Source organism: Camelina sativa, chromosome 14, assembly GCF_000633955.1.
Source record: "Camelina sativa cultivar DH55 chromosome 14, Cs, whole genome shotgun sequence".
In the NCBI taxonomy this organism is placed as follows: domain Eukaryota; kingdom Viridiplantae; phylum Streptophyta; class Magnoliopsida; order Brassicales; family Brassicaceae; genus Camelina; species Camelina sativa.
The window spans coordinates 12496385-12510124 of NC_025698.1; the positions used below are offsets into that span (position 1 = coordinate 12496385).

Genomic DNA, 13740 nt, shown 5'->3' on the forward strand with positions numbered 1-13740 from the left:
TTTTTTTTTTTTTTTTTTTTTTGTAATCAGTTATGATGTATGAGATTATCACAAAATGAAACTACTTATAGAAAACCTCGCTGCACGTATTCTCGCCTATGCCACTCAATCTTCTCCTCATAATGTGGAAGAAGAGAGATCTCGTTAACTGAGTCCGCTTGACAGATGAAATAGTACTTTCAAGTTCCTCATTAATCTCTGAGCGGGTACATGGGACAAATCTATCATTGTGGAAACTTGAAGATACGCATATGTTAGCTATTGTGCTAGAGGTGGCCGTGAGAAGAAGCGATACGAATCCGAGCAGCATCAGCTCTAGAAAACAAAAACATTTTCAAAATCCAAAAGAATATTTTAGGACAAAATCTCACAAAACATATTATGAGAGTTGTTACATCACCAACCTTCTTTCATTTTCTCCAATGCAGCAAATAAAGGTTTTCTCTTTGTCTTTTGCAACCACTGTCCCATAACAAAAAAAAAATCAAAACCTAAGACGACTATCAATTACTAGTGAAAACTTTAAACCATTTGACATTTAATTACCGGGAATATCAAAAGGAAAATAAAAGAAGAAAGTAAAAAAAAAATAGTATATATATATATATATATATGTAACCATGCACTTACGTTACTAAGCCGATGAATGGAACGCTCAACGATCAAAGAAACAACCACAAAGACAGTCAAAACGGTAGCAACGGACCATGTTGGCGTTAGACCCAACGTTCTCTCGCTTGGTTCTTCTCTCATTTCACCGATTAATTCTTTAAGAACAAAATTTCAGATGTTCCTTCTCTGTCTTTATGTCAGTATTCTTCTCGTTCAAGAAACCAAATTAGCTCTGAGTTTATCGTCGTATCCAGTAACTTTAAACTTTTCTTCATGCCAACACGAAACACCTCTTACTCTCTATATCACCACCAGAACGAAACGTCCTAAAATCCGGCATGTTGGAGTAAGCTTGAAGTAAGCTTGGAGATCAAGCTAAAGAGAAATGGAAAATTGGAGATATATTTAGGAGATATCTAAATGTAATAGGAAGTTAAAGAATAAGAAGTTTTCTATTTAAGATTAGGAAAATATACTTAGGAGTTATATATAAGGAGATGCTAAGGTGTAGCATAACCTAAAAAATTTGAGAGATTGTTTTGTGAGTTTGAGACTTAAAGGTTTTGAGAGAGTTTTTCCTTTGAGATTAATAAAGAGAGTAATTCTTTATTTTGAGTTCTTGAACAATTTTTCTTAAACTATATTTGGTATCAGAGCAAGGTTCGTGAAATATCATGGGAGAGATTACGGAGACATCGAACACGGTGATGGCGAAGATAACAGACGGAAGCTCGGCGAAGCTAAAAGAAGGAAGTTCCTCTTCGATCAAGTGTCCTATGCTAAACTCAGCCAACTACACGGTATGGGTCATGCGTATGAAGATTCTACTCAAAGTTCATAAGGTCTGGGATATCATTGAAGATCCGACAGGAGATGCTGAACAGAATGACATGGCCACAGCCTTGTTGTTCCAATCAATCCCGGAGGCACTTATTCTACAAGTAGGAGAGCTAGACTCGGCCAAGAAGGTGTGGGAAGCTATTAAAGCAAGACACATGGGGGCATAACGTGTTAAGGAGGCAAGGTTACAGAATTTGATGGCTGAGTTCGATCGTTTGAAGATGAAGGATACTGAAACGATAGATGACTTCGCTTGCAAGTTATCCGAAATTTCCTCAAAATCGGCATCACTCGGAGAAGATATCGAGGAACCTAAACTTGTTAAGAAATTCTTGAAGAGTCTTCCCCGCAGAAAGTACATACACATCGTTGCTTCGCTTGAGCAAGTGTTGGATCTTAAGAGCTCTAGCTTTGAAGATATTGTAGGACATCTCAAGACCTATGAGGAACGCATCGCTGAAGAAGAAGAGGCTCAGGAAGAACAAAGCAAACTGATGTACGCTAACATGGAACATCAATTACCTCAGGAGCGTCCTGATTTCACCGGAGAACACAGAGGCAGAGGAAGAGGAGGACACTTATATGGTAGAGGAAGAGGTCGAGGACGCTACAATGGAGGACGAGATACTTCAAGAATAACTTGTTATCGGTGTGATAAAACTGGTCACTTCGCCTCGAACTGTCCCGATCGTTTGTTAAAACTTCAAGAAGCACAAGAAAGTGATAACAAGAGTACAAGAGAAGCGGATGAACTCATGATACACGAGGTAGTATACCTCAATGAAGAGAAAGTTGTGCCAAGCAAGTATGAAACGAATAGCGGAGAAGAAAATACATGGTACCTAGACAATGGAGCTAGCAACCATATGACTGGGGACCAAAGGTATTTTTCAAAAATAGACACATCTATTCATGGAAAAGTAAAGTTTGGTGATGACTCACGAATAGACATCAAAGGAAAGGGGTTGATTGAGTTTATTGATAGGAATGGAGAGCTACGAACAATGACCGATGTGTACTTCATTCCGGGTTTGAAGAGTAACATTGTCAGCCTTGGACAAGCCACTGAGTCCGGGTGTGACGTACAAATGAAAGAATACAACTTAACTATGCATGATCGAGATGGAAAGTTGCTGATCAAGGCGGTGAGATCAAGAAATCGTATCTACAAGGTAACTATGGCGATTAAAGATCCAAAGTGTCTTTATTCTATGACAACAAGTGATTCAAGTAGATGGCATGAGAGATTGGGTCACGTGAATTATGAGACAATGAAGTCCATGATACAAAAGGAGCTTGTAGAGGGAGTACCACATGTTGTCATTGAAAAAGAAATCGGTGGATCATGCTTGTTAGGGAAACAAACACGACAGGTGTTTCCTCAAGCTACTACTTACCGAGCAGCTCAAGCACTTGAGTTGATCCACGGTGATTTATGTGGCCCTATAACGCCGAGTACAATGGCTGGGAACAAATATATCTTTGTGCTTATTGATGACTATTCAAGGTATATGTGGACAATTCTATTGAAAGAAAAGAGTGAGGCCTTCAACAAGTTCAAGAGATTCAAGAGCATGGTGGAGCAAGAAACAGGTTTAAACATTCAAACCTTCAGGACGGACAGAGGAGGTGAATTTGTATCACACGAATTCAATGATTTTTGTGCTAACTCTGGTATAAGGCGACATCTCACAGCCCCTTACACTCCACAACAAAACAGAGTTGTGGTGAGACGAAATAGGACGCTAATGGAGATGACTCGAAGCATACTCAAGCATATGCGAGTTCCGAATTGCTTGTGGGGGGAAGCTGTTAGGCACTCTACATACCTTTTAAATCGAATTGCTACAAGAGCACTCAAGGAACAAACTCCATATGAGATGTTTCGATCTAAGAAGCCCAATATCAATCACCTTCGAGTGTTTGGCTGCATCGGGTATGCAAAAACAGAGATACCACACTTAAGGAAACTGGACGACAGAACGCGGGTGTTAGTCTCCTTAGGTACGGAACCAAGATCAAAGGCTTATAGAATGTACGATCCTCAAAACTGGAAGATAGTGGTAAGTCGTGATGTTGTTTTTGATGAAACAAAGGGCTGGAACTGGAATCAAAACAGAGATGAGGAGAATAAAGTTGGGGAGTTTAAAATCAGTCTCGGAGTTTACGGAAACCATGGTATTGAAAACGCAGAACAAGTCTGTAGCGAAGCTGTTGGAACCACAAATAATGATCAAACAGAGATTGTGACGACAATAGATTCTGAAAGTGTTGAAGCAGATACCACCGAGAGTGGAGATGATGATAGTGTGGATGAGGACCAAGGAGTAATTGAGCTGAGACGATCACAAAGAGAGACATGTAGACTGAAGTATCTCAATGATTATGTGCTATTATCCGAGGAAGAAGGAGAACACTTGTTGATGTGTCTTAACAACGAACCATATAACTTTGGTGAGGCAAGAAACTCAGAAAACTGGATGCGTGCGTGCGAAGATGAGATTCAGTCGATCGAAGAGAATTATACATGGGATCTTGTTGAACTTCCAAAAGGAGAAAAACCAATTGGTTTAAAGTGGGTCTTCAAGCTTAAGAGGAATGCTGATGGAAGCATTTAATAAATACAAAGCTAGACTTGTTGCCAAGGGGTACGTACAAAGACATGGGATCGATTATGAAGATGTTTTTGCTCTGGTGGCAAGAATTGAGACAATACTACTCCTCATCAGTCTCTCAGCGGCAAATGGATGGGAAATCCATCACTTAGACGTTAAGACGGCATTTCTTCATGGGGATCTAAAGGAGACTGTTTATGTGATGCAACCAGAGGGCTTTGTTGTTAAGGGAAGTGAAGACAAAGTTTATAGACTCAACAAAGCATTGTACGGACTGAAGCAAGCTCCAAGGGCGTTAATGATAAGTTGAATCGAGTTCTCAATGAGCTTCAGTTCAAACGATGTTCAAAGGAACCTTCGGTCTATCAAAGAAAGGTGAATCAAGATATTCTTCTTGTTGCGGTTTATGTCGATGATCTCTTTGTGTCAGGAACCAATGTTTAGGCTATAGAAGGATTCAAGAAAGAGATGTCATCTCAATTTGAAATGAGTAACCTTGGTAAGTTGACTTATTATCTTGGTATTGAAGTATGTCAAAATAGAGATGGAATAACTCTATGTCAAAGACGGTATGCATCTAAAATCTTGGAGGAAGCTGGGATGTCAAAGTGTAACTCGACGCATACACCAATGGAGGCTGGTCTAAAACTGTCAAAAGCTTTGGATGAGAGAGACATTGATGCCACGAGATATAGAAAGATTGTGGGTTGCCTTCGCTATCTGCTCCATACACGACCAAACTTGTCTTTTTGTGTAGGAGTACTAAGTCGATATATGCACAATCCTAAGGAATCCCATGGAGCAGCAATGAAGCAATGTTTAAGGTATTTGCAGGGAAAGATGACGATAGGACTCAAGTTTGCAAGATCCACCTCCACGGTTCCAAAACTGATTGGTTTTAGTGATAGCAGTCATAATGTGGACCCAGATGATGGTAAGAGCACAACTGGCCATGTATTCTACCTAGGAAGGAGTTTGATCTCTTGGTGTTCTCAGAAACAAGAAACAGTTGATCTGTCATCATGTGAAGCTGAATTTATGGCGGCCACAGAAGCGGCAAGACAAGCGATATGGTTACAAGACTTGCTCAGCGAGATCACCGAGTTGCCGCGTGAAAAAGTTGTCATCCGAATAGATAATGAATTGGCTATTGCTCTCACCAAGAATCCAGTATTCCATGGTCGAAGCAAACACATACACACAAGGTACCATTTCATAAGAGAGTGTGTTAAGAATGGACAGATTGAGGTTGAGCATGTTCTTGGAGATAAGCAAAGGGCAGACATCTTAACAAAAGCACTTGGAAGGATCAAGCACAAAGAGATGAGGGATCTTATCGGCTTAAAGGATATGAGTGAAGAAGATTTCAAGCTTAGGAGGGAGAATGTTGGAGTAAGCTTGAAGTAAGCTTGGAGATCAAGCTAAAGAGAAATGGAAAATTGGAGATTATATTTAGGAGATATCTAAATGTAATAGGAAGTTAAAGAATAAGAAGTTTTCCATTTAAGATTAGGAAAATATACTTAGGAGTTATATATAAGGAGATGCTAAAGTATAGCCTAACCTAAGAAATTTGAGAGATTATTTTGTGAGTTTGAGATTTAAAGGTTTCGAGAAAGTTTTTCGTTTGAGATTAATAAAAAGAGTAATTCTTTATTTTGAGTTCTTGAACAATCTTCCTTAAACTATACGGCAATGGCTCGATAAACTGTTTTGATAGAAGTATTATAAAATAAAAGTAAAAAATAACATTAAACAATATATTTTAAGCGGAAAGTATTAATCAAAGACTTTTCTTATAAATAACGTAAAACCGGTGATAATTACCTTGTTGATAACTGAATATACTTATCTTCTTGCAGAACCCTATTTTTGTGAGGTCACCAGACAACGACATTCTTATCATTCACTAAAACATTAATACTAATAAAGACTTCAAGTGAAAAATAACACAATCGCTAGCATAGCTTAAGGAGTAAACAATACTTCTACATTTTAATGTTGCATCATGAATCAGTAATAACTCTAATAAGTTTATTATTTTGAAGACAGTAGTATAAGTTAGTGGTTTAATTACGCTAGTGCTTCTCGCTACCCAAGTTCATTCCCAATTAATGTATGCTGTTAACAAATATATTAAACTTTAAACACTCATTATATTTAGATAGAGTATCAAATATGAAATACTGGAATAAACTTTTTTGGTATAAAAATGAGAATTTTATGTTTTCATTTTTTTATATGAATTAGTAAATAATAGTAGAAAATACAAACTATCATCCTCTCCATTTCACATGAGACCTAGTTAATTGATATAACACCATGATCGACCAGATAAACAAAAACAAATCTAGATTTGGATCCCCATTTCAAACATGGCCATCTCTAAATCATCGGATTGTATAAGCTCTTATTTAAAACTTCAAGATCCATTTAAAGTAGTAATTAACGTTGGAAAATGTGAAACAAATTAACGAAAAAATGGAAAAAAATAGCTCTACAGTACAAGAGTTTAAACTTAAAACTTAATGGGAAAGTTGTAAACAAACTATGGAAAAAGACAGAAAGTGCGAGAACTTACGGGAATAGAGAAGCAAGCGAGTCTTGTTTGCAAAGAAGAAAATTGAACAGAGTGGTGGAGAAAGAGAAGAGAAGGGCTTTCCCAAAGGAAGATTACGCCTCACGTGTAATTCTCTAATGCAATTATGTCATAATTTTTCTATATATTTTATAAGCAATTAAGAAATATTCTATTTTTAAGCTAATAATTATACTTAATTAATTATATATAATAAGTCTAAGAGTTTGCATGCATCACCTGCAAACTCTAGTTGAACTTTTTAAATGATAATTTGGCTTAATAATTAAAACGAGATGTGGACTGACAGCACAGTTATAGGATCTTGAGGAATCTAATTGGAAACTACCCAACTCGATATATATGCATGTGTAAAGACAGAACAATAATAATTATTAGGGAAGAATAAAATTATTAAAAAATAATGATTATGTTTTGAATATTAGAATATTCGGAAAGTCAAAACTTAAAATGATAAATATTGTTAATTTCACAAGCAAAAACTTTATGGTAATTTTTTAACTATAGTTAAATAAAATATTAGTGGTAATAAGTAATAACATTGTTATTTAAAGTCATAAGTAATGACTAAGATTGATCAACCCAATTAGTTAAATAAAATATTTATTGTATATATAAAAATGAAAAATCGATTTAGTTACAATAAAAGAATAATGTTGTGAAGTGACTTTAGTGCAGTGGCCAAAGGTAAGTCCTTAATGCACAAGGCACCAACACACCAGGGATCGAGTCCTGCTCCCTACAAATGTAGGGATTAGGCTAATGGGCTGGCCTGTTGTGGTCCAATGGTTGACAAAAAAAAAATGTTAAAAATATATAAATCTAGGTTTACTAAATCATACTCAGATAATCATTTTTGAAAAAGATTCAGATAAAACAATATTTAAATTATTATTCTATTGAAATTTATAAAAAATAATAAGAGAATCCGGGAGAAAGATCTCATAGCTGCAACCAAACAAATTGACTAAAAGATAAATCTATGAAACATTATAAATCACAATTAATTACCTAAATTAATACTTGGAAGAGATGATCAATACGAGTTAGATGGAAAACGACACCAAACAAAAGTTAGATGAATGAATCAATAAATAAAACAATACAAAGTTTTTAACAAAGATGAGTGAATCAATGTTGATTAATAAATTTAAAGAAAATAATAATAAGAATTTTTAAATTTGGAGGAGTTTAACAATACTCAAAAAACAAAAACTCTTTTCAAGGTCCATAAAAAACAAATATATATATATATATATATATATAAACAAAGAGGTGTGAAAACAAAATGTGCGAAAACTAACAAATGTGAACATTGAAAGTTGGGAGTACGACGAAGAAACACAATTGTTGGATCAAAATATTACAACTTATAAGATCATTAACAAATCTAAATAGGTAGATGAGATTATGAAATATTTAAATTGACACTTAAAAGTGAGTTTGCTATAATATATAAACATATAAATCTGTGAAAAATTAGAAATCACAATCAATTACCTAGATTAATACTTGGAAGAGATGATCGATGCATGTATAAATGGAAAACAACACCAAACAAAAGTTAGATGAAGGAATCAATAAATAAAACAAAATTTTTTTTCAAAGTTCATAAAAATCTGTATATATATATATATAAACAAATAGATATGAAAATAAAGACGTGTGAAACAAAAAGGTGTGAAAACTAACAAGTGCAAACATTGAAAGCTAGGGGTACGACGAAGAATCGTTGGATCAAAACATTGCAATTTTATATAAACAAAGAGGTGTAAAAACAAAAAAGTGTGAAACAAAAAGGTGTGAAAACTAACAAGTGCCAGCATGGATTTGCAACTTTTAAGATCATTAACAAAGGGTGAGATCATTAATAATATAATACTCAAATAACAAAAACTCTTTTCAAAGGCCATAAAAATCTGTATATATATAAGAACAAAGAGATCTGAAAATAAAGACGTGTGAAACAAAAAGGTGCGAAAACTAACAAGTGCAAACATTGAAAGCTAGGGGTACAACGAAGAAACACAATCGTTGGATTAAAACATTGCAATTTCATATAAACAAAGAGGTGTAAAACAAAAAAGTGTGAAAACTAACGAGTGCCAACATGGAAAGCTGGGGGTGCGATGAAGAACACAATTGTTGGATCGATTTGCAACTTTTGAGATCACTAACAAAAGGTGAGATTATTAATAATACTCAAAGAACAAAAACTATTTTCAAAGTATATAAAAATATCTATATATATATATATATAAAATAGAGGTATAAAAACAAAGAGGTGTGAAAACAAATAGGTGTAAAATAAAAAGGTGTGAAACAAGAAGGTGCGAAAACTAACAAGTGCAAATATTGAAAGCTAGGGGTACGACGAAGAAACACAATTTTTGGATCAAAACATTTTAACTTTATATAAACAAAGAGGTGTAAAACAAAAAGTGTGAAAACTAAAAGATGCCTACATGAAAAGTTGGGGATGCGACAAAAAAAAAACACAATTGTTGGATCAAAACTTTGCAATTTTTGAGATCATTAACAAAATGTGAGATCATTAATGTAGTACAAAAAAGACTCTTTTCTAAGTCCATAAAAGTCTGAATATGTATAAATACAAAGAGATGTAAAAAAAGAAGTGTGAAATAAAAATGTGTAAAAACTAATAGGTGAGATTTTTAAAAGATGGAGGTACGACGAAAAAACACAATTATTGGAAAAAGATTTACAACTGTTAAGATCATTAATAATTCTAAACCGTTAGATGAGATAATAAAAATAATCTCATCCATTAGATTAAAGGTAAGCCCTAAAAATGAGTTTGTTATTATATATAGATTTCTTCTTTCGAGCTTTTTTTTGTCTTCTAGAACTGATACATATACATTATTATTATCACACACACACACACACACAAAAAAAAAAGAAGAGAGCTATTGTATAAGCTAAAAAAAAAAATATGAATTGATTGAAGAGCAACTTTGGTAGATAACCATGGATCCAAAAAGAATTAAGAAAATAACTATGAGTCAGTTTTCTTTAGTAAACGACTCTTTTTATGGTGGGGTAGGGGTAGAGTAGTTACCAAATTAACCTTCTAATTTACAAGTTTTACAAAATCTGAAAATTCAATATATTTTGTTACTGAAGAAATGCAGAGAGATAGTGCTACAATAAGTCATAGTGAGTACCCAAATTAAAGCTGAGGTTACAGTTGGAAGAGATGGTGGTTGTAATTGTTAGGAGGTGTCTATGGTGGTGAGTAAAAGTAATTATATAGGTGGTGATAGGGTTATTTTTAAAAATAGCATGAATCATGTTTAAATTGCATGTAATTATCGTATAAATAGCATGTGATATTACAAAATAGCATTTTTGGTTGGAGTAAATAGAAAAAGCATGCGATATTATCATTCTTTGGAATATATCATGTCATTTATATAAAAACACTATGAATTACAATAGTTTTCTAAAAAAACATGATAGATAAACACCGATACATGTAAAAATATTAAAACACATAGTTCCTCTAAAAATGTTTGCCCCGATGTTGGAGGAGATAAAGAGAATGAGAAAAGTAGAGCAGTTGGGAAAAGAGAAAACAAGATGATGGTGATGATATAGGAGATGGTGGTCGGAGGTGATGGTGATGAATTCGGTGGATAAAAGATGATGGAGAAGGCGGTAATTGTTACGGAGATGATGGTGATAAACTCGGCGGAGTAGATTTGTGTTGGTGGTGGTGAGTTTTTTTATGAAGCTTTCGATTAAGAAAAAAAATGAGAGATGTTTCTGTATTTTGATAAGAGAGAAAGAAGAAGGAAGCAAGAGGAAGAAGAATAAAGATAAATCAAAGGAGAAAGAAAGAGAAAGAAAAGAGAAGGAGACAGGAAGAGAGAAACGTAATTTTAAGTTGCATAGAGGACACAAACATGGACACAAACATAGGTGATAGTTATTTTATGAATTATTTCTAAAATATAGTCATCTAGTATCTTGATTGAAACATAGAAGTTTTGATGTGATAAACTTTTTGATTGGCTTGGTGTACTATCCCGTAACGTGACAAATTTTTTGATATATATCATCATAATTACTTTGGTCCGTACGATACGATATATGAATATTTGCTTCTATAGTGGCATCGTTGGTCCGTCACATACTCCACATGTATAGTATAGAGTGGCCAATTGGTAAGTATATCATATACTGTATATGTCTATTAAAATGATTTTAGGCGTTATAATTATAAATCGGTCCACCAGGAAAAAAAGAATGCTGAGAATCAAATGTATATAATGCTATTGCGATGCATATGATATTGTCATTGGATTATGTGAATAAAAACACAAGAATACACTTATAATATACGTGCCACTATGTGATAATTAGTTGGATTGACTTATCAGTTATCACTTACATGATTTTGATATAAAAAAATGCGAACCGAATATTATGGAGTAAATTTCGCATTATTATTAAAATTCAACCCCGACAAAGTCATTAAGAATCCTTTGGTGTCAAATTGTCAATTTGTACTTTTGTACTACTAGTATTTGATTAGTAATCATAAAAATAAAATAAAAGCCGAATAAAAAATACCATCAAAAATCTTTTTGAACTAATAAAAGTGATATAATTAAAAACAAAACAAAAAAAATACAATGATGTTGTAAATTAGAGAAACTCGAATAGGTTTTCTCTTCTTATTATTAATCCAATCGAGAGTTACATATATATAGTGAAGGGCAAAGCCCAAATACATTAGGACTAGTAAACTGACATAAACTAAGGAGATGGCCGATGGGCTTTATGGTCTTGGATGTACATGGGCCGTGTATGGGCCGGTTATGGAAATCCACTCATCCGTGTTTTACAACACTCCCCCTTGGATGACATAACCATGCAAATGCTAGGTAGGATCTCTGTAATGTGCTTGGGGTGTTGTCTCATTAAAACCTTACTAGGAAAACCCATTAGGACAAAACAATGGTGAAGGAAAAAGAGTACAACACGCATTACTCCCCCTGTTCCAAACATCCCTAGAAGTCCTTAAGTCTCCGCATTCCAATCTGGTGTGTGAGCTTCTTGAATGTCGATGTCGGCAATGACTTGGTGAAGAGATTGGCTGAATTGTCGCAAGACGAAACTTGTACCACTTGAACTTCTCCGGCCTTTTGTAGTTCATGTGTGAAGAAGAACTTGGGTAGAATATGCTTTGTCTGATCTCCCTTGATATAAACTTCCTTGATTTGTGCGATGCAGGCCATATTGTCTTCATATATAATAGTCTCTTCCTTGTCATCGGCCATTCCACAATCTGATCGGATGTGTTGAGTCATCGACCTCAACCACACACACTCTCGGCTGGCTTCATGCATAGCTAGGATTTCGGCATGATTAGATGATGTGGCTGCAATGGTCTGTTTCATCGAACGCCATGAAATTGATGTACCACCGTGTGTAAAAACGTAGCCGGTTTGAGACCTTGCATTATGTGGATCTGATAGATAACCTGCATCAGCAAAACCAACTAAACCTTCTTTGTTATAGTTAGTATAATATAAATCCAAATCTGTCGTTTCTTGTAGGTAACATAACACATGTTTGATAACATTCCAGTGCCTTTGGGTTGGACAAGAACTAAATCTTGCTAGGAGGTTCACGGCAAGACATATGTCTGGTCTAGTGTGGCTAGCCAAGAACATTAATGCTCCTATAGCACTGAGGTATGGCACTTACGGACCGAGAATTTCTTCATCGTCCTTCTTTGGACCAAATGGATCATTTTCCAAATTTAAACTTCTCATAACCATTGGGCTAGGCAATGGGTAAGCTTGGTCCATATTAAACCTCTTAAGTACCTTTTCAGTATATGCCATTTTATGCACAAGGATTTCATCATTTATGTACTCAAGTTGCAACCCCAAACAAAACTTAGTCTTACCTAGGTCTTTCATTTCAAACTCTTTCTTGAGATATTCAACTGTTTGGGCGATTTCCCCAGAGGTTCCTAGGATATTCAAATCATCCACATATACTGCTATGATTACAAACCCTTTGTTTGCAAACTTCTTTATAAAAATACATGGACTGATGGGATCATTCTTATAGCCCTCTTTGGTTAGGTACTCACTTAGTCTATTGTACCACATTCGCCCACTTTGTTTCAGTCCATAAAGGGATTTGTCTAGCCTTATGCAGTATTGTTCTCGAGAACCGCTCTTATCTTTGAGCTCAATACCCTCTGGTAATCTCATATAAATTTCATTTTCCAGTGGACCATATAAGTATGCGGTTACAACATCCATTAACCGCAAATCCAGTTTTTCTCTTATAGCCAGACTTAGCAAATATCTAAAAGTCGTTGCATCCATCACAGGGGAGTATGTCTCCTCATAATCTATTCCTGGTCTTTAAGAGAATCCTTGTGCTACAAGCCGTGCCTTATATCTCACGATTTCACTATTCTCATTTCTCTTTCTTACAAAGACCCATTTATGTCCAGCTGGCTTTATATCGAATGGTGTCCTTAAGATCGGACCAAACACATTCCTCTTCTTTAAAGAGTTCAACTCCACGTCAATGGTTTCTTTCCATTTTAACCAATCTTTACTTTGAGTGCACTCTAATATAGACGTGGGTTCATGATCCTCATTTATTTCAAGTGCTACCTTATAAGCAAATACATCATCGATGTCGACATCTTTACGGTTCCATTGTATTCCAGACATGATATAATTGATTGAGATCTCATTATTATCAATACCTTCAGGTCCTTGAGGTTCAGCGTCCCAAACCTCATTTGGTACCTTAGGATTTGCCGCGGCCATGTCTNATTGGGCTAGGCAATGGGTAAGCTTGGTCCATATTAAACCTCTTAAGTACCTTTTCAGTATATGCCATTTTATGCACAAGGATTTCATCATTTATGTACTCAAGTTGCAACCCCAAACAAAACTTAGTCTTACCTAGGTCTTTCATTTCAAACTCTTTCTTGAGATATTCAACTGTTTGGGCGATTTCCCCAGAGGTTCCTAGGATATTCAAATCATCCACATATACTGCTATGATTAC

General features: G+C 35.1%; 1 protein-coding gene across 1 annotated transcript in view; it reads right to left on the reverse strand.

Annotated features, from left to right (window-relative positions):
* LOC104741178 (MLO-like protein 14) overlaps window positions 1-6730 on the reverse strand; it is a 9892-nt gene extending 3162 nt beyond the window's left edge. Inside the window, exons 1-5 of the mRNA XM_010461971.1 lie at window positions 6649-6730; window positions 5895-5933; window positions 631-987; window positions 405-462; window positions 77-315 (exon numbers count right to left, since the gene is read on the reverse strand). Coding sequence (XP_010460273.1) covers window positions 77-315; window positions 405-462; window positions 631-753 — 420 coding nt within the window. The 5' untranslated portion in view covers window positions 754-987; window positions 5895-5933; window positions 6649-6730. The remainder of the gene's footprint in view (window positions 1-76; window positions 316-404; window positions 463-630; window positions 988-5894; window positions 5934-6648) is intronic.